This window comes from Hippopotamus amphibius, chromosome 1 (genome assembly GCF_030028045.1).
Source record: "Hippopotamus amphibius kiboko isolate mHipAmp2 chromosome 1, mHipAmp2.hap2, whole genome shotgun sequence".
Lineage (NCBI taxonomy): Eukaryota > Metazoa > Chordata > Mammalia > Artiodactyla > Hippopotamidae > Hippopotamus > Hippopotamus amphibius.
The window spans coordinates 59,749,511-59,771,324 of NC_080186.1; the positions used below are offsets into that span (position 1 = coordinate 59,749,511).

The 21,814-nt window shown below is 34.3% G+C and overlaps 1 protein-coding gene across 1 annotated transcript in view; it reads left to right on the forward strand.

The window, feature by feature from the left end:
* Positions 1–21,814, forward strand: part of COL24A1 (collagen type XXIV alpha 1 chain) — a 346,898-nt gene that overhangs the window by 96,866 nt on the left and 228,218 nt on the right. The window contains exons 16-20 of the mRNA XM_057714246.1: positions 936–989; positions 1,065–1,109; positions 1,354–1,407; positions 1,680–1,733; positions 6,014–6,067. Coding sequence (XP_057570229.1) covers positions 936–989; positions 1,065–1,109; positions 1,354–1,407; positions 1,680–1,733; positions 6,014–6,067 — 261 coding nt within the window. The remainder of the gene's footprint in view (positions 1–935; positions 990–1,064; positions 1,110–1,353; positions 1,408–1,679; positions 1,734–6,013; positions 6,068–21,814) is intronic.

A 21,814-nucleotide genomic window follows, 5' to 3' on the forward strand; every position in this document is an offset into this window, starting at 1 on the left:
CTTGGTCTTTGAAGATGAAGGATGATACGTTAGCCAGGCACAGAGAGGTAGCAAGAGAAAGAAGTAAAATGACGGCATCAATGACACAAAAATTAAGTGATCTCCAGACAGTCAAGACATTTCCACTATTTTCTTAAATTTTACTTTCAAGAACACTTATAGTTGCTATTGTCCTTTGTATTTTAAGAGGACATGTTGAAGAAGTTTTTCTAGGTCTCTTGCTTGCAGGAGATCATAGTGGTAGTCAATGTTTTTGAGTAATCTTGCATTGGAGCCTTAAATTGAAAACCTTGACATTGGTGACTGTGTCTTTTTCATGTTTGTTTCCTCAACACTGCTACACAACACTACAGTGTTTGATACATATTATGCTCAATAAATGTTAAATGATGAATGAATGAGAGAAACCCAGAAGAGGAGAGCCTTTTGTTTACTACTCAGTTCCCTGAAATTGTGGTAAATTTTATTGTCTGCAAGTAGTAAATCATGAAATAAAATCATTGGAATGCCTGGCACATAGTAACTGCCCAATAAATATTTTGCTGAATGAATGGGTGAAAGAAAAATCTAAAACAATCAAATGAAGTATTTATTGACTATTTCCTGGAAACATGGCACTAAAATATTTCATCGAGGTATTGTCTCTCTGGAGAAATGTTTCAAAGTGAATGCTGTGGAGAGTAAGCATTACAGGAGCTCAAGGAAGGGAAGGACTAGATCAGTATGAGTAGGCTTCAGGAAACAGGACAGACCTCACCAAAATTTGAAGGATGGGTATGATTTATAAATGTGAAGAGGAAAAGAAGTTGTTGAAGAATAAGGCATGTGTGGGAGCTTAGTGAGATGAACCATTCTGGGTTAATTAAAGTTTACCATGTTCTTTTTTTGATCCTAGTAGGTGCTCAAGGATGCTTTTCTTTCTTATTGCTTTTCAGGGCAGTGTTGGCCCTATGGGACCAATTGGACCTTCTGGAATCCCTGGCCCAATGGTATGCTTCTATTTTTATTATGGATATCTCACTTTGATTTCTCTGCGATGTCACAAAGTATCACTTTCTTTTTAGGGTCTTTCGGGGAATAAAGGCCCACCTGGAATCAAAGGTGATAAGGTGATTTAAATATTTACATTGTCATAGAGATAATTTCTTATTACATTTCCTTTTTATGAGTCCACACAACTTATAAAATACTTTTTTTAAAAATATGGGATCTAACCTGTACTATCAATTTTATAATTTCTCTCAGAAGTAAGAAAAAGAGAGAAATTATTCTTGTGTAACTAGTATTTGCCTTCTTATCATATTACCATATTTGCATTGCTTAAGTGTTTTCATATGAAATTGTGCTCTCCAGGGTGAACAAGGCGTTGCGGGAGAGCAAGGAGAACCAGGGTATCCTGGAGACAAGGTAATATTTTTACCATTAATTTTATCTAAGTACAACAAAAGCCAGTGAAAATGTATAAATTCTTTAAAAAGAAAGAAGTACTCATTATTTTAATCATGTATTATACTTTTTTAGGATATGGTATCAAAATGGTTTTACATGTCTTGTTTGCAACAGTTTTCTCAGTATTTTGAGAATAATTCCATGAATTTTTTTAGTAATTTGTAAATAGAGGGATATCTGCCTTCTGTGGTATAATAGCTTTTCTCTTCCTGTACTGTTCTTTCTTTTAGGGTGCTATGGGTTTTCCTGGACCACCAGGGATGAGAGGAAAGCCAGGACCTTCAGTAGGTTTGAACTTTTGCTTTGCTCTTTCTGATTCATGGAGTGCACAATATGGCATGAGTCTAGATACCTGTTGGTGTTTGAGGAATGTAAGAAGTACGATATAAGTCTACCAGTATAGCATTTTCTCTCCAGTTTTAGAATATAGCTAATCCTCCATGTTTTTTCAGCTCACATTCCATAGATTATTGGACCTCACCCTCCTTACTGCCACCCCACCCCAATCCCAGGCCAAAGCCAAATTTCTGTGAGCCGTAAAGATCTTGGTTGATTTATTATAGGCAGTGTTTAAACTAAGTGGTGGATTTTAAGCCAGAAAATGTAAAGCACCTTAAATAATTTTTTAATTTATCCAAATATCTGTTTCATTAAGGAACATTCTGTAGAAAAAATAGCATGTCACACTCTTATGGGCCCAAATATTCTAGTCCCTTGTCTTTTTTTATCCTTTGACCATCAGTTAATTGAAATAATAGGATACCGTGTATTGTAGTTAACTTGAAGCCCAGAAAACTATAAAACTAAAGTTACCAAATAATTAAAAACATTTAAATGAAAAATGGTTAAAACATGAGTTAAAGGTATTTATCTGCATATTAAAAATAATTATTAAAAAATGATTACTATAGCTAACATTTACTGAGTGTTTATTATGTGCCAGGCACTATTCTAAGGTCAATACTTATAATTTAATCCTTAAAACAATTGTATGAAGTTGGGACTATTATTCCTATTTTACTGATTAGGGAAACTGAGACACAGAGAGTTAAATAACTTGCCCAAGATCCCATAGTTAGTAGCAACCTGGGAAAACCTAGGTGATCACATATGTCAGAGCCCATGGCACTTAGCCACTGTGCTTTAGTGTTTTAGGCTTTCAGATTTTAAGATTGTTTTAGGGTTTTAATATTGATTACAACTCTGTGAAGGTGATTGTAGATAAAAAAAATAGATATAAAACTATAATTTATTAATATAACATTATAAGAGTGTTGTTTTCCTGAGCAATTCATCATGTTCCCTCTAACTCCACTCTCTCATCTTTGGATTGTTTATTTTTGCATCAAAGGAAGCAGCATTAAGTTACATAACTTTACATGCACCATTCTTCATGACTTCTAAAAGTGACAGCATTTCATATACATTCCCCAGGAATTATTGAATCCGAAGAACAATTTTTGGCATCTATTTTTCTAATGACATGTTAGTGGTGAGCTTTGCCTTTACACGTTTTCACCCAGTCAACCATGTACCCAGACTTGTGCTGAGGAGTTGAATCTCAGAAGGAGCATGAGAATAGGTCAAGCTAACAAAAAGCTCCTATTTTTCAAGGATGATTCTAAACCACGTAAAAGGGACTTTCAGTGTCTGCAGTGGTTGGCAAAATAAGACCCTTCTTTTATCTTCATTTTTTCCTAATGTGAGGGTTTTCTAACTTTTGCTAATAAAAAGAAGAAACGGTAAGACAAATTTTCTAAGGCCAATACTAAGTAATAAATGATTTTGATATGCTTTACAATTACTTGAGAAAACTACTGTCAAATATCTTGCTTATGTAAGAACCTTTTTAATGTCTCCCTTACACTTTGATTCAATTTATATCAATAACGCTTTTATTGGGGTGAGGGAGGGGGAATCACTGGTCTCAATAACAGATGTAGATTTTAGTTCCAGCCTGACGCTGACCTGCTGTGACCTTGGACATTTAACCACCACGGTATCCAGTTCCTCATGTTTAAAATGAGAGTCAGACTATAATAAGGTTCCTTGCAGCTCTGTGACTCTTTAATATTTTCCTCTCTTAGTAATAATGCTTACCAGTGTTTCTCTAGTCTAAGCTAAAGTAAAGACAGCCTGTTTCACCTTTAACACATTGTCTTAAAACCTTTCATTTTTTTTTTCCTGGAATCACTAGAATCTCTAATGTGGTTCTTTAAGGCAGTGATGCAGGGAACATGAAATGGTGAGCTTGAGGCTTTTACTTGCTCATATTATACCTTTTTGTACTAATAAAAAGATTTTAATGTCAGCAGGGATTACTTTAGTAGGAGACAGTTGCCTATTTTTTGTTTGTTTTTTTTTTAATCAAATCTTTGAAATATACATATTTTGGACTGAAGATAGGATAGGGACTTATGAATTAATACTTGTGAGATGGCCTAGCCTTTAGACTCTCACTTTATCACTTGTTTGTATCTTATTATTAGAAAAAATTATAGATGTTTGACTTTACTAGTTATGAAAGGAGATAACTGTTTAGTGAAAAATTATGTACACAGAATCAGCAATCATATTAAAAATAAGTTATACAAGTTAGTGCCTATCTAAATCGTTTGTTTACTATCATGCAAAGAATTCCAAAGTCATAAGAATGTCTTTCTTATTTTATATCTCCTACTTTTGATTTTCTGTTATATAAAATGTTGATGTCACCGATATGTTTCCAAATAGATCTAAGTTATAACATGAAAGAATGTTTTCAAGATAAAAGTATGTCCTGATCCAGAAGGTTTTTAACATCCTGAAATAGGGAAGCTTTTACCCTGCAAGTATTTAAAAACTGGAGAAAACTACCAATCTGAAGTTGTTAAGAAATATTATTTTTTTTTAAAGAGAAAAGAAAGAAAAAAAGTCCTTTCCATTTTTTTAGCTAGAAGTTGCTGTCATTTATATAAGTTTACTTAGTCATTATTCAATTCTCTAAAAGTGACTTGAAAACTCAGTTTTTATAAAGGAGAATTGACATTCAAGGAAACTTGCAATTGAAGTTTTTCAAAATGAAAATTTTTTTCTGAAGGAGGAATAAAATTATTCCACAACTTATGTTTTTAAATATCAGGTTATCAATCAACTTTTCTGAAAACAAAGGACTAGTATATGCTGCTTTTGCCTCAAGCTTGTAAATTTAGCTTCTTGTTTAGATTTTGCCACTAGAGGGCCTCAGTGAGAACGTCATCGCTATCTCTTGGAGGTAAATTTCATTTTGAGAATTTGACTCCCCTAAATACTGATTAAGATGGAGTATGATGGATTATAATTTCATTTATTTAGGGGAGCTTATATGAATTTCTACATAATACTTTACTACTTTTCTCTAGATTTGATTGCAGTAGTTGTATTGTGTACTGTTTAAGTCCAGATACTCTAGCATTATATGAGACTCAATTTCGCACACAGGCCAAACTGTGCTTTACTTCTTGGAAAGTGAATAAACCCATATTATACATAAAAATACAAGTAATTTTATGTATTCTGAGACCTATTTAAGTCAAATTTGAAGCTCACATAGAAATTTAATGACAGATATAATGAATTCAGTAGACTTTATGGAAACAAGGGTATCAGACTACTGGCCTTCCCCGTTCTGTAGTTTTATCTTGAGAGCATCACCAGCCTGCTCTAATATCAAGCTTTTACCCAGTTCTCTTTCCTCCAAATTTCTTCTCCAGCCCTGATTTCACGTTGTTAATCTGAATATCAGAAAATGGTTGCAGAGAAATTGAAACTAAATCCTCAGAAGTTTAATTCAAAGATCAAAGCAATCTAGGAATTCTAGGTATCATCCAGGAGAGGAGAGAGGATGTGAAGCGAAGGATTAATGTTATAAAATTGGTTAACATTTAATGAGTACTTTCTGTGTGCTAGGCACTGTGCTTAACACTGTACATTTATTGTCTCATTTAATCCTTACAATGACTCTGTAAGAATGTTACTACTGTTATTATTATTCCTGTTTTATTGGTGAGAAAACTGAGGCTGAGAGTGCTTAAGCAACAAGGATTTAAACCCAAGTGATTTTTAATTACTAAATCCAGGCCTCTTATAGTTATCAAAGGAGAGAGGAATTTTCAGAGGCAGTTGTAGGACTCTGGTTGTTTATGAAAGCAGTTCTTCATCTAGATTTCCCTGCTTTGTTAAGTCAAACTTTATTATCTTATCTCTAGGTGACACACACACACACAATTTTTTTCCTTGATTTGATTCTCATTAATTTGTTTGTGTCTCTAACATTTAGGAGTAAATATATATATATATATATATATATATACACACACACATCTTATAAGTTTTCTGCAATGATAATGGTTATAAATTGTCTTTCTGAATAGTCATTACAACTTTGACATAATGTTGTATATTAAGTGTTATTTGCCAGAAAGCATTACAACTTTGTGTGGCATAGTATATTTAGTGCTTTTTGCTTACCATATGTTTCCTTTTCAAATCATATTTATTAAATTAATGTTTATACTTTGATTTCTCCTCCCCCCCCACATTTTAGGGCCAAACAGGCGACCCAGGACCCCAAGGACCATCTGGCCCTCCAGGACCAGAGGTAAAATGTTGGTGGGAATGTAATTAATTTAAATAAATATTATAGAAATTAAACTTGATTAGTAAAACATGCTTTTACATAATAGGCTTAAGAAAGATTCTCTTTAAAGTTTGTATCTTTGTAAATAGTTTGGACTAGATTTTTTCTGTTGTGTCAGGAGGTATGTAACAGTGATCTCTCGAAAATAGAAAAGATATTAGCTACATTATAGTCCTGGTTAGATCACAGCTGATTTATTTGTTCTGCACAACAACTACTAACAACACATGCTTGTGGCTTGAAATCACATTTCAGGACATAAACTCCATTGAATTTTTAATGCAGAATGCTTCCAATTTTTTAATATGCATATGTCATTTGGATCTCATATTCTAGAATAAATACAATTAAGTATGTAGTACATATATCAGAGTTGCTTGTATATTCTTTGAAATTCTTACTTTGGCTTTGATATAGAAGGACTTTTACTTTTCTTTAGACTACATAGGACATGAGCTTCTGAGATGAAACATTTAAGTTTTTTTTTTAATCATTTTATGAGTCAAGGTAAAGCTTGAGATAAAGCTTCTGAAGCTCACCCTAGTTCAAAAATATAAACCAAAACGTATGCATACCTAAACATATAAATACACATTTATGTCTAATTCAGAGTCATAGATGCAGCAGTAACACTGAGAAAGTGAATTTGGCTTCACAATAAATAAACCAGAGCAATAAAGTCCACATAGTTTCAAAGTAGTAGGCAGAGTTTCTAGGAATAGTACTGTCCTGATGCTTTCTCCCTCTCTTTGTAAACTGTAAGGTCTATTTCTTATTCCATGACTGTCTTTCAGGGTTGGTTGACTTCTTTAGCAAATTTCTATTCTTACTTATTGTATAATTTAAAAACATATTGGATGTTGATAGTCCTAAAATCTAAAAACTATGTCGTATCTAGTTTTAATAATAGAGAGGTAATAGGCGGTAAAATACAGCAGTGAATTGATGTCATCATTCTGGGAGGAAGGAAATTGTTTTGAGTAATAAAAATGATTATTAACAGACAAGGTAGTAATTAACATTTTAATATAAGTTTATCTCTTTTATGCATTTAATCGTTTGTCATGAAAACTTTCCTGGAATGAATTATATTTACCTGTCTTCTCATACTGAGGATATAGAACCTAATTTATCTTTTATTATCTTTAGGTTATTTTTACGAACATGGATTATTCTATTGTAATTTTAGTTACAAATGGTATGTGTCCTAGCAAGGACTGTGTCACCTCCTTGGTAGCAGTATGGTTTTGGATCATTTCCTTCTTTTTTATAAAGCCAGGTTAAAGGATGCATGAGCATCCTTTTTACTTGTTTCTTGACTTTCCAAAAAATTTTTTTTTCCTCTCTTGCCTTTGAGATTTTATGATTTGCAGTCACCATTCAAAACATTGCCTCGTTGTCTTTGACTCCTGCAAGGTACTGAGCCCCAACCTATGCCCATTTTTCCTCTTTACCTATTTTAAATTTTTTGATGGGGCTAAAGATGTATCCTGTATTTTCAATAATTGGTGCAAGGTTGTTTTGGGAAATGGGGCCTAATCCAAAGATCATAACTTCTTCTTGATCATAAGAATATAATATGTAGGATATCATATATGAGGCAACACTTCTGTTTAAATTCTTCTTGACATTAGGCTTTTAATAGAATTGTATGTCTAAGAATTTAAAATAGCATGTTTAATAGTATATCAAGCCTGAAAAGTTTCTACTTGCACAGCAGATGAATTTTCTCAGGTAAAAGACCTTATATGTTGTGCTATATTTAGACTTTACCCTGTAGACAATGATCAAAGCATTTTAATCAAAGGAATGAAATTATCAGACATGCATTTCAACATATAAGTGGTAGAAGGAGCAAAGATAAAAGAGAAGAAGAGAGGGAGAGATGACAAGAAGGAAGGAAGGAGAGGTGACAAGACTAAGCCTATCTGGGAGGGTAATGCAAGGCCAGGGGATTAATGATGAGGGCCTGTAATAATAGAGAGGAAAGGATGGCTTCAAGAAATAATTAGGAAATGTAACTCACAACACTTGAGTCACTCAGTTCAGTTCATTCAGCTTGCATGAGAGAGGAATAAAAGACAAATGTAATAATTTTTGCTTGAACAACTGTGTAGAATGTAGATCACCATTCTAAAAACAGAGAATAAAAAAAAGGAGGAAGATATTTAGGGTGAGTGGAGATAATGCTTTAGTTTTGATTTTGTTAGGGCTGAAGTGCCTATAGGACATAGAGGAAATTAGTCTCATAAATGTGTAGAAAAATTGTAGACCTGAAACTCAGAAGAATAAACCAGAGATACATGTTTGTATAGTCATTTACACAGAGGTATGAGATGATGCAGTTGTAATAGATGAAATCATTTCGGCTTTATAAAACGAGGTTTGAAAATACTACACCTGGACACTCAACTTCAGAAGGCTATATTATATGTTTACAGTGCAATTAAGTTTTAAATTGACAATATTAAGAGCAGTAAAATAAACTTTGGTAACTTAAAAACATTATGAGAAGAAAAAAATCACGATGGAAATTAAAAAATGTTTAGAATCAAGGAACAAATCACTGTAAAATCTAGTGTTGTACCTAAAGCAACACATAGAATGAAATCTATCAAATTTAGTATTGTACCTAACGCAACACAATTCACAGACTTCAGTGCATTTCTCTGAAAATCAAGGAAGATTAAGAATAAATAAGTTATGCATAGCACAAATGTAGGGATTTGTTTTAAAAGGGAAAAGATGTTGAAAGAGGTCAGTTAGGATCGAGTCTGTCTTCTCTTTAAGCAGGAGGCTAAATCCTAAGAGTGGGAGAAATGTGTGCATACAGAAGGAGGGTGCTCGAAGAGTTCTGTGAAGGGTAAGCAGGGAAGAGACTGGGGACTAATAACATAATTTCTGACTTGCTTTAAAAAACTCAGCTAGGATTGAAAAACCTTTTCCCCAAAATAGAGCCACAAAGTTCAGTACAGTTTATTAGAACTGAATTGTAAACTTGAGTTTGAACTTTCTACTGGGCAAAACAATGAAACATGGTCAGTTACATGCTTCTCTTCTCCCTTGGATAAAAACATATCACTTGTACAAAAGAACTTATGGTATTTTGTGAGTTCCATATTTGAGTATAGATTGATATCATAATGTCAAAGTACAATCTAGTAAAAGTAATTCTATTAGAGGCCAAAATGATGGCCCTAGGTATATACTTCTGTGATAGCTTTTGTTAATTATTGGGTGATGAAAGGCTTAGGTTACTATCTGAAAAGTACAATGCTTTTGGGATTAATATCTTCTGAATGAGAATTGAGGAGTTAGCCTGAGTACCTTAAGCAAATAACTTGGAGTTGTTTCTATTGTTAATATTGTGGTTTATATGTTTATCTTTCTAAATGGCTTGTCAATTGTCCCAGAACCATTTGTTAAGCAATTTGTCTTTGCTTCAGTGATTTTAAGATGCCACCCCTATCATATAGTAAATTCCCATGGTTCTTGGGTCTATGTCTGGACTTTGTTTTCTATTCCACTTGAATGCTTGTCTATTCCTGCAGAATTGTCACATTATTTTAATGATAGAAGATTTATGGTATTTTTTTATTTTATTGAGGAATAACTGGGAATAATCAACAAATATAATTGCATATGTAATAGTGTACAATGTGATGATTTGATATACATTGTGGAATTATTACCAAGATCAAGATAATTAACACATCCATCACCTCACATAGTTAATTCTCTTAAATTAAAAAAAATGTATGAATATAGTTGATTTACAATGTTGTGTTAGTTCCAGAAGTACAGCAGAGTGAATCAGTTATATATATATATATATATACACATATATCCACTTTTTTAAAGATTCTTTTCCCTTATAGGTCATTACAGAGTATTGAGTAGAGTTCCCTGCACTGTACATTAGGTCTTTATTAGTTATCTATTTTATATATAGTAGTGTGTATATGTCATTCCCAATCTCCCAATTCATCCCTCCCCAGCTTTCCCTCCCCGCCCTCTGGTAAACATAAGATTGTTTTCTATATCTGTGACTCTGTTTCTGTTTTGCAAATAAGTTCATTCGTACCTTATTTTTAGATTCCACGTGTAAGTGATATCATATGATATTTTTCCTTCTCTGACTTACTTCACTTATATGACAATCTCTAGGTCCATCCATGTCACTGCAAATGGCATTATTTTGTTCTTTTTAATGGCTGAGTAATACTGCATTGTATATATGTACCACATCTTCCTTATCCATTCACCCGTAGATGGACATTTAGGTTGCTTCCTTGTCCTGGCTGTTGTAAATAGTGCTGCAACGAACACTGGGGTGCATATATGTTTTCAAATTATGGTTTTTCTCCAGGTATATGCCTAGAAGTGGGATTGCTAGATCATATGGTAGCTCTATTTTTAGTTTTTTAAGGAACCTCCATACTGTTCTCCATAGTGACTGTACCAATTTACAGTCCCACCAACAGTGTAGAAGGGTTCCCTTTTCTCTACACCCTCTCTAGCATTTGTTATTTGTAGATTTTTTTTTGATGATGGCCATTCTGACCAATGTGAGGTAATACCTGTTTGTAGTTTTGATTTGCATTTCTCTAATAGCTAGTTATGTTGAGCATCTTTCATGTGCTTTTTGGCCATCTGTATGTCTTCTTTGGAGAAATGTCTATTTAGATCATCCATCCATTTTTTACTGGGCTGTTGTTGTTGTTGAGCTCTGTGAGCTGTTTGTATATTTTGGAGATTAATCCCTTGTCATTTGCTTCATTTGCAAATATTTTCTCCCATTTGTGTGTTGTCTTTTTGTTTATGGTTTCCTTTGGGGTGCAATAAATTTTTTTGTGGTGAGAATGCTTAAGATCTACTCTCAACAACCTTCAAGTGTGTAATACATGTTTTTAACTGTAGTAATGATGCTGTACATTAGATTCTGAGAATTTACTTTTCTTATAACTGAACGTTTGTACCCTTTGACCTATATCACCCCATTTCCTCACCCCATAGCCCCTGGCAACCACCATTCTATTATTCGTTTCTATAAAATTGACTTTTTTTTAATATTCCACATATAAGTAATAACATACAATAATTGTCTTTCTCTGTCTGGCTTATTTCACTTAGCTTGATGCCCTTCAGATTCATCCATGTTGTTGCAAATGGCAAGATTTCATTCTATTTTATAGCTGAATAATATTTCAGTGTGTTTATGTGTATTTATCACATTTGTGAGATATATATATGATATATATAGATGTGATATAATGATGTTCACATTTTCTTTATACATTCATCTGTTGAAGAACAATTTAGGTTGTTTCTATACCCTAGCTATTGTGGATAATGCTGTAATGAACATGGGTGTGCATATATCTTGTAGAGACAGGGTTTTCATTTTCTTTGGATAAATACCAAGAAGTGGAATTTCTGGATCATATGGTAGTTCTATTTTTAATTTTTTGAGGAACTTTCTTACTGTTTTCCATAGTGGCTGTACAAATTTATATTATCACCAACAGTGCACACAAGGGTTCTCTTTTCCACATTCTTCCCAACACTTGCTATTTCTTGTCTTTCTGATAATAGCCATTCTAACAGATCTAAGGTTACATCTTATTGTGGTTTTGATTTGCATTTCCCTGATGATTAGGGATGTTGAACGTCTTTTCATGTACCTATTGGAAACATGTCTATTCATATTCTCTGCCCATTTTTTAACCCAATGGTATATTTTTTGCTGTTGAGTTGTACGAGTTCTTTATATAGTTTGGATATTAACCCTTTATTAGATACATTGTTTGCAAATATTTTATCAGGTTTGACTTACATTTATGAATTAATTTAAGGAGCAGTGAGATTTTTATGATATTGAGTCATCCTCTTAAAGAACAGTGACTGTCTTTCCTCTGTTCAAGTCTGCTTTTGTGTTTTTCAGGAATGTTTTAAAGTTTTCCTCTTATAGGCTTTTGCACGTTTCTTGTTAAATTTGTTCCTAGTTTTTGTTGCTATTATAAATGGGATTTTTCTCTACCACTGTATTCTCTAACAGGTTTTTGTATGTATAGGAAGATTATTGATTTCTGAATGTTTATTTTACATCTTGCTACATTAATGGTTTATTGTCTTTGAGTTATTTTTACCATTGATTTTCTAAAGTTTTCTAGATGTATTCTCATGTAATTTTCAAACTCTTATTTTTTTCAGTTCTCATACCTTTAATTCAATTCTGTTGTCTAATGGCATTATAATACCTCTAGTACAATGCTGAAGAGTTGGAAGTAGTGTGCATTCTTGCCTCGTTTCTCATTTCAGTGGAAATACTGTAGTGATTTCTCATGAAGTAAATGCTGAAATTAAAATTAAAATATGCACATATTTTGTCATGTTAAGAAATATCATCAATTCCTATTTCCTGAGTGCTTTTTAAAATCAGGAATGGTTTTTATAGTTTGTCCAATATATAGGGAGAGTCAGATATTTGTTATGTTTTCAACATGTATAGAGATAATTATATATTTCTTTTTAGATTTAGTTATTGGTATAGTAATGGATTTTCTATGAACTGTTTTGTATATAATGACTTTGATATACTTTCTGCATATTGACTATTTCTATATGACTTTTCTATTGCATTTTTGAAAAAATTCTACTTTATCATAGCACATTATTTTCCTAATATAACGCTAGTTATACTAATATTCATTAGTACTTCTGCATCAATATTTATAAGTGATATTGGCCTACAATATTCTTTCTTTTTTTGGTCCTTCATCAGATTTAGACATCAGTGTTATATTTATTTCATCAAAATAATTAGAAAGTCTTCCTAGTTTTGAGTGCTCCAGAATAATTTCTGAAACACTGGGATTATCTTATCTGTGAGGCTTTGGGGGAATTTTTCTGTCAAACCATCTGGAATTACTGCTTTTTTGTGGAATAGTTTCCTGATAACTTTCTGTGTTGCTTCTGCAGAAATTAGCCTGCTTAAGCTTTTCATCTGTAATGGGGTTCACTTTGTTAAATTGTTATTTTCTTAGGAAATTACCTGTTTCATCTAGGTTTTAAAATTTACTTCCATATAAATGTGCAAAATAGTCTCATGATTTTTTAATTTTGTTTTAATAATTGTCTCTCATGTGCCATTTAAACATTTTAAAAATTTTTTATATTTGTGTTTTTTTCTCTTGATTAGGCTTGATTTAGTTTGCCTAGTATGTTAATATTTTTCTGAAAAAATCCTGAAATTATTTATGTCTTTTTTCTTTTCTTTACAAAATTAGTTTCTCCTTGTATCTCCATTATTTTCTTGAGATTCTTTTGGTTTGTGTTGTTCTTTTTCTTTTTGAGTTGGGAATTTTATTTATTTTCATTCTTTTATTTTTATTCCTAAAACTAGTAGGGTCATGCCTTTCCCTCTGATCATTGCTTTAAATGTATCCTATATATTCTGGTATTGAGTATTTTTATTACCATTATTTTTTAGATATTTTGTAATTTCAGCTTGTGTCTCCCTTTTAACCCAAGAGTTTTTTTTTTTTCAGATCTTTATCGGAGTATAATTGCTTTACACTGTTGTGCCAGTTTCTGCTGTACAGCAAAGTGAATCAGCTGTAATTATACATATATCCCCATATCCCCTCCCTTTTGAGCATCCCTACCACCCTCCCTACCCCACCCCTCTAGGTCATCACCCATCATCGAGTTGATCTCCCTGTGTTATGCAGCAGCTGCCCACTAGCTATCTATTTTACATTTGGTAGTGTATATATGTCAGTGCTATTCTTTCACTTTGTCCCAGCTTCTCCTCCCTCCTCCCCATGTCTGTCATACAGAGTGAAGTAAGCCAGAAAGAGAAAAACAAATACCATATGCTAATGCATATATATGGAATCTAAAAAAATGTTACTGATGAACCCAGTGGCAGGGCAAGAATAAAGATGCAGATGTAGAGAACAGACTTGAGGACCAAGAGTTATTTAAAAAGGAGTTTTAAAATTTCCCAGTGGGAGAGCCTGTTGGTTTTGATTTTAATAATTCCTGGTTTTATTGTGCTGTTATCATAAACTGTTGTTCTGTTTAATGGAATTTACCAGTCTGATTCTTTGTGACCTAATATATGATCCCTTTTTGTAAGTGTTCAGTATGAACTTGACAGAAAGGTATATTTTTGTTGTCAGATGTGAAATTCAGTATATAGTGATTTGCTCTTCCTTATTGATTATGTTCTTTACTTTTTGCTGTATCTTCACTTATTTTTGGTCTAACTGATCTGTCTGTTTTAATGGGATGGACTATGGCTGTTGTTGATCCAGTTGCTTTAGGGCCACAACTGGTACTTATTTCTCCCTCCTTCACTATCCATTTTAAATTCCCGTCACCCTCAGCTGTCTCCTCAGTAGGTCCTGGTGACTTATCTGGTTGTATAACCTAAACCTGCATAACTGTGGGGCATGATCTTTTGTTTGGAATTCCAAGATGTGTCCATTGTATCACCTGTGTTCAATGTGTATTCCTTCCTGCCTTTTTTGTATAAAGCAGTCTTTCCTCCTTTTGTTTTTCAGTCAATTAACCATGCCAGTTTGGTGACTTCTCTTTTTTGTGTGCTTATATCTTATCATAAAAAGTCTAAAGTGCCCTGGTAGCAGGCATAAGTTTTAGTTTAGTAGGGCCTTTGTTGTGTCTCCTGTCAAGAAAAAGTTTCTTTGGGTGTCATGATCTCCACCCCTGAAGAGTTCAAGGTTGTGGAGACAGAAAGCACAAAATGTACTGTGTTAGTGGAAGTGATAGCAGATGGGACCACACCTGCTTCTACTTCTTGGTTCCCAGACTCATGTATCCTTCCTATTAGGGACAAAGCATCATATGGAGGTCTCTGATTTAATAAATACACTGTATCCCATAGGGTGGTACGCCATCCTTTCATATTATTTCCTCTGAGGTGGTTCTTCAGTTACAACTTTAGAAGACGGTTCCAATGTTCTATGAGACTGGCTACCTCTAGATGGTGCAAGGTGGATTAAGACCAGTGGATCATCTCATGGGCAAACTCTTATACCTTCTTCAGTGTAGAGATGCTGTGCTCCATGCGGTTCCATGCCTGTGGATCAGGCATTCTGTAATTCCCTAGATAGTGGTGCTAGTTAAAGCTCTAAAGGGAGGAAAGGCACACTTTTAACTAAAATATATATCTGTCTCTGTAAAGATGAACTGCTGATACCACCAGATGGAAAAGGGCCCATATGAATGTAAGCTTTTTAAATCTCTTTTTTAAAGCATAAATGAAAAGGATGCATTTGCCAAATCAGTGACTATACACCATGTAAGAGAGGCCTTAGTCATCTGCTTTGGTGATAATACTACATCTGACCCAGCAGCTGCAACTGGGGCTGTGGTAGTCTACAGTCATTCTCCAGAATAAAATTGATTTCTGTAGGGGACATTCTGATGAGTTAAACAGTGCTATGGTAGAGACCACCACCCGTACGTATTTTAGATCTTTAATGGTGGCACTAATCTCTGACATTCTTTCCACATACAATTTGATTGGCAGTCATGTAGATGTGAGTGATTGGCTGACCCTTAGGTCCACCTAACAATAGGAATATGCTGTTTTTGGCTCCTTTTTAGAAAATCCAATTATTCTAATTATTCATTTTTAAGAGATCTTTTAGAGATACCTGTTTTATGTTAATCACCAAAAACACAAAACGATGGTGATTTAGATTAGGTCCTGAGTTTAAGGAGCTTATATTCAAGAAAGTAATACTAAATTCAGACCATGTCAAAGCCTCCATAGTCTGTCTTTTTCCCAGACATCAAGATTAATTAGGTTTGATAAAATTAAAAATTAAAAATCAGATCATTCTTTAATAGTCTAGAATCAGTGTAGTTCTCAGAGAAAATCATAGAGTAGCCAAAGAATTTCTTTCCTGAGGTCTCTGGTCTCTACTTTCTATATCCGTTCCCTCTTGGGCATGAGTTCTTGTCTATTTCAAACAACCAGTGTGTCTTTTTCTTTCCATAATTTACCCTTCTTATCAAAGCCTGATAAATATATTTAACTCCCATCAGTGACTGATTAAAACAGCCAGCTGCAATATAAATCCCTCTCAAGGATATTTACATTTCAACACTAAACAGAAACCTGAAACTAATGCAGTGAGTCTTGAATTGTATAATTTTGGATGTTATTTAGTGAGCAGGGAAAAATTTGTGGGTGATTAGAAACTTTGATACTCCTCAAATTAATCACACTGTACAAGTGGTCACCTGCACTACCAACAAGACAGGACAAGACTGGCCAATATTTCTTGCTAGAGCTTTCTAGTTTGGAAATTCAAATCTTCATAAGAGTGGGTAAAAGCAAAGCACTGTGAAGTTTTTGTTGTAAATGCTGTTATTTGCCATTGGCATTGAAGAGAATTGTTCGTCATTAAAGACCATCAGAACAAATGTCATTTCAAACCACTTCAGAGTTTTTTTTTCCTTGCTTTTTAACATTTTGCTTATTCTAGGTGAATTATTAAATTGCTGTAGCAAAGAAGTAAATATACCTGTGCATTTAGCTCTTCACAGAATTGTAAATATTAGAGGTGTCTCAAGGTAAAACATCATGTGCTTTAAAACATAAGATTAAATTTTTTCCATAATGATTCTTTGTTTTTAAGAAAAATATTTGTAAAATGCTGTACAGGACTGTTTTCTATTTCTTTAAGTGTAGTAGTATCAGTTTTAAGCACTAACGCATGCTTCCTCCCAGTTCTGGCAGAAAACCAGCTTCAAATGTGGTAGCAGGATAGTTAGAATGTTTGTTGATTCAGCTGTTAAGCTCCCTGGGCTACAGAGATTGCCAAATAGTTGAATTCTGGATGATGTTCTTGGTAAATGGGGCCAGTTGTTTACTGTAAAAATGAGCCAAGACCACTAATCACAGAGATACCAGAAGTAGCCAAGCAGTGGGTCATCTTTTTCCACCAGGGTGGTCTTCATTAGAGACAAAGACCAAAGTTCATTTGGAGAATCTGCTCATATCAAGTGAAGGTGTGCTTCTGAATGTCCATTTTAACACTTGCATGAACTTAATTGGAATGAAGCTGCCTGCGGCCAGCTAGGTTAGTTGAATAGATCTTAGTGCTAATGGGTTCCCTTCACTTAAAGTAGTTACATCTTTAGTATCTTTTATCACGTGGGTTTGGTTGAGTAATTTGGTATTTTTAGTTGTTACTCAAAAAGTAGTGCTAAAAGAAAACGTGATTAAATCGGTCAATAAAAAATTTTCTTGAGTTCCTACATTGTGCAAAGTTGTGCCTCGTGAACACTGTAGGATATATACAAAAAATGTATTATCCATAATTTGGGGAAATTTGCAGCTTGCCTGAGAAAGACAAGGTATATACCTATACTGTTAATAATGGTAATGGCATCATATGAGAAATAAATAGTCATTACAATTCAGTGTTAGTAGAGAGAGTTAACATAAGATAGAAGGATTAGGGAAGCGTTCATGGGAAAGATGGATCTTGAATTAGATTGTAGATGAATAAAGGGCAAGAAAGAGGGAGGGCAATCCAAGCGGGGTAAATCACATGACCAGAGCTAGACATGTAGGTAATATGCATGTGGATTTACAGACAGGAATAAGCTGGTTAGCTGATGCAGATTCCTTGTGTTGGGACAGAGGTGACAGATAAGGTTGTAAAAGTAGACTGGTGCCAGATTGCATAAGGCCTTTGATTCCAAGCAATGTCACACGCCGAGTATTCAGTAGCTAGATAGTCAGGCCTAATATCACAGTTGTATTGTGGAAGAAATTATGGAATCTTCTGCCTCATCTCCCAAGTAAACCAGCCAAAGTTTTATTGATTTGCCTGGTTTCTGTCCATAGTGGTCACAAATTTCTGTCCTTTCATACTCAGTATAGGTGGCAATCTCTATAACTGTTATCTGAAAGGGGTGGAATCTTCTGCCAACCTAGGATGAATCTTAGTACCATTAGTTACTGTTTATAATAGTACTTTGTACTGTTGTTGCAGTGAGGTAGACCTGAGGCTGCTCAGCAGATTGATGAGGAAATCATTCCACCCAAAGGAGAGTTAGCAACAATTAGGGCAACTGTCTTTGAAGATACTTTCTGTTCCTGGTACTTGGCCTACAGCCATCTTCCCAGTTCCTCCTTTTAGCAGGTAATAAAGTGGGGGATGATTTATTGCCCAGTTGACTGTACAATTTGGTCAAATTCACTGCTAATTCCCATTAACTCTCCTCATATCCCATTATCATCTGGTGAAGTCCTCATAATTCCTCTTCTGGAAAGCTCTGTCTCCATTAGTATCCCATCCTTATCACCAGAGACTGTTAGGGACTGTGAACGATCTGAGATTTTATCCTATTTGCAATCAAACAGGTTAGCCTGACAGTTTCACATATTCTGGTAGGAGACACGAGACTCCTTGGACAGAGACAGAGGATAGTTTATTACTCTCAGCAATAGTAGTTTCTGGATTATCAACATTTTTGCACTACTCACTGAGCTTCAGTTCTCAGGGGGTGATATGAAGAGAGCTGGATGACATTTGCGTCTACAGTGGGTTGCATTACGTTAAGAGGAACTTTGAGCTTAGGGAAGCTGACTGAATCTTTCATAATGGGCATAAAAAATAATGGGTTCCAAAAAAGACATTATTATGTGGACAAAACGTGTTCCTGCCTTTTACTACAGGGGGAGACACCCTCTCTCTCTTTACTATACAAAATGCCCTGAAAAGAGACTGGTACAAGGAATAGTAAGTGCCTCATTTGCATAAGGTACAGAAATTCAAGAGACTATGGAGAATTATCTCCAGCAACAGATTAAGTTAAATGTTGGAGGTATAAAGATGAGTAAGATATATTCATTTTCCTCCATGAGTTCACACTGTATTGGAATAAAGAAACACGTCCATAGTTATAATATAGGGCGATAAGTACTAAACAACCATGTTAACAGAATTCTGTAGGAATATAAGGGAACAAGATACTGAGTTTGACTAAAAGAAACTATGAAAGGCTTCACAGATCATGATGCATTTAAGTTGGTAACAAATTATGTGATGAAGGAACCTGGGGTGGGGAGTTAAGAAAGACTTCCAAGAAGTGTGGTTGTTTGAGCAAAGATGAAGAAATCGTAGGGACTTACCAAGTGCAAACAGAGGGCAAGGGCATTCCAGAACAGATACATGAGGAAGCTAGGTGTATTTAGAGAACTGTAGACACTTCAGTGTTTTAGTCAGGTCTGTTTCCATTGAAAGTGACAGAAACCTAACTCAAATAGTTTTCAGCCAAAAAGTCAGGACTGGCTAATGCAGTCAGGAAGTCCAGCAGTGCATGTGCCCAGAGTTTGGCTAGATACAGGAGCTGGGTGAATATAATCAAGATATTCTCATCTCTTAGCCTTACTTCTCTCTGTTGGCTTCACTCGGAACACATTGTGGAAAAAATGGCTCTTGGCAACTCTAGGCTTATATTGCTTTCACAGTTAGGAATCTTACCAAAAAGAAAGCACTGCTTTCCATATAGTTCCAGCAAAAATTCTAAGGTGGACTCCAGCCAATCTGACCGGGATTACATGGTCATCTTAAAATCAGTCACAATAGCCATGGAACAGGAATACAGTAATTGTCAGGATTTGGATCATATACCCACTCCTAAAAACTGGGATGGAAACCAGAAGCACATGCACTGCAAATTGGGAAAGAGAGTACTTTCTCGAAGAGATGGTGAGCAGATAAAAAGAAATGCCCTCTACATTTCACATTTTTGGTGCCCAATATACCCTTCTTCCCACTTAAACAGTTTTAAAAATGCCCTTGGTAACTTAGTGCAGCCACCCACACAGCTGAAAATACACTGTCCCTTCTCTAAAGGAAGATAACCCAATGTGTTGCTCAATTATTGCTTACAGCTCCAAGGCCAGATTCTTTGGGTAAGGGTGCATTCTCACCAGGGCCCAGATATAGGTCTATATCTCAACTAATCAGTATATGATTTTAGAAAGAAAACAAGGTAGCCACAGTATTCGTTCCATTTGGCAAATGAGAGAGTGAGAAACAACATAGAGTGGCCCAGGCCCATAGCTGTGTATTTTAAAAAAATGTAGGTGATTGATATATACCAGTCCCTCATAACAGTATAAATCAGCTTTTTAAATCACCAATTTTCCACTCCCTGCCACAAACTTACACCGAAATGAGGAGGATCTGAGATAAAGGGTCTCTGGAAATACAGTCTATGAAAACAGGGAATATCTTCATTCTCTAATATATGTTTAGTACCAAGAACAGTGCCTGACACAAAGTAACTACTTGTTGAAGGAATGACTAGATGCTCATAAGTTTCCTAAATGAGTCAAATATATAGACAATGAGTACCTAAAATGATATTTATCTAAAGTAAGGATCAAATCACAGTCTTTATTATCTCTGAAACATTTTGAAATCTGAGTTTCAATGATTTTTATCTGGTGACAGGTTTTCTTCGAATGGTCGCAAGCTGTTGTCTACCAAAAAACAAGTGGTTTTATAAAACATCCAGTACCAATTACCTTTTTGTTTTACAGTTTTATTGAAGTATAATTTACATATAACAAACTGTATATATTTAAAATTATATAATTTGATAATTTTTGATGTATGTTTAACTTGTGAAACAATCACCAAAACCAAAATAGTGCACTCATCCATCAAACCCCGCAATTTCTTTGTTTACCTTTATAATCTTTCATGTCTGCCCTTCATGTTCCTCACTTCCTCAGTTGACTGCTGATCTGCTTTTTGTCACTATAGGTTATCCAAACTCAAGTATCAAATAATAGTCAAAATAATTTATTTTAAAATTATAAGTTCAGTAATAGTGTTCTGTAGATTTCAGTAGAATAAAAGTAGACTTTGCAATTGTCTTTGTAGGTTTTTTTGAGTGACTTCAAACATACTGTGAATACTATTTAACCAAAGTTTTATTTAGAAGAGAGAGTGTATGCTATGTTATCAGGGATTTTATTATCTTTGTGGATTTTCTCTGCTAAGTTTTTAGAATGTTACATATAAATGGAATTTGGAGTTCAGCTGTGCTGTATTTATTGCTTAAACATGTTGAGTTACAAAAGGGAAAATATATAAATAGCAATAATTATTTGCAAAGATTTTAAGCAGTATCATAATGAAAAAAATCTGGGTTTAATGGCTTTTTAGATCTAAAACAGCAAAAGAGAATGGATGAGAGCCAGGTACTTAGATGAATTCTTCATTCTGCATTTATTTTTCCAGAAGCTCATATTTTCTATTTGTGGTTTTCTCAGAAGACAGAACAGTTCCTTAATTTGCAGTTGCACACTGCCCTGTGCTAAAGTTTAGTTTCTATAGTTTACTGGGAAAGTGAATTTATTACTTTTGTCCTTTCAAATATTTTTTTTGGCATTAACTTCTGGATGGATTATTCTCACTCAGAAAAGGTCATTTTAATCTTCTTTTATTACTTTCCTACTTGGACTCAGTATATTCCTGACATGACATGTACTTCCACAAATGCTAAAGAACAAAATCTTATGATTGTTTTTTGGATCCATGTCTCAAACCAAATTCTCCCCTTACAGAAACTCTCTCCCTCTGGATGCATTCATTCTTGTTTGCGTATGTAAAATTTCAATCCTATCTATAGAAGCTATAA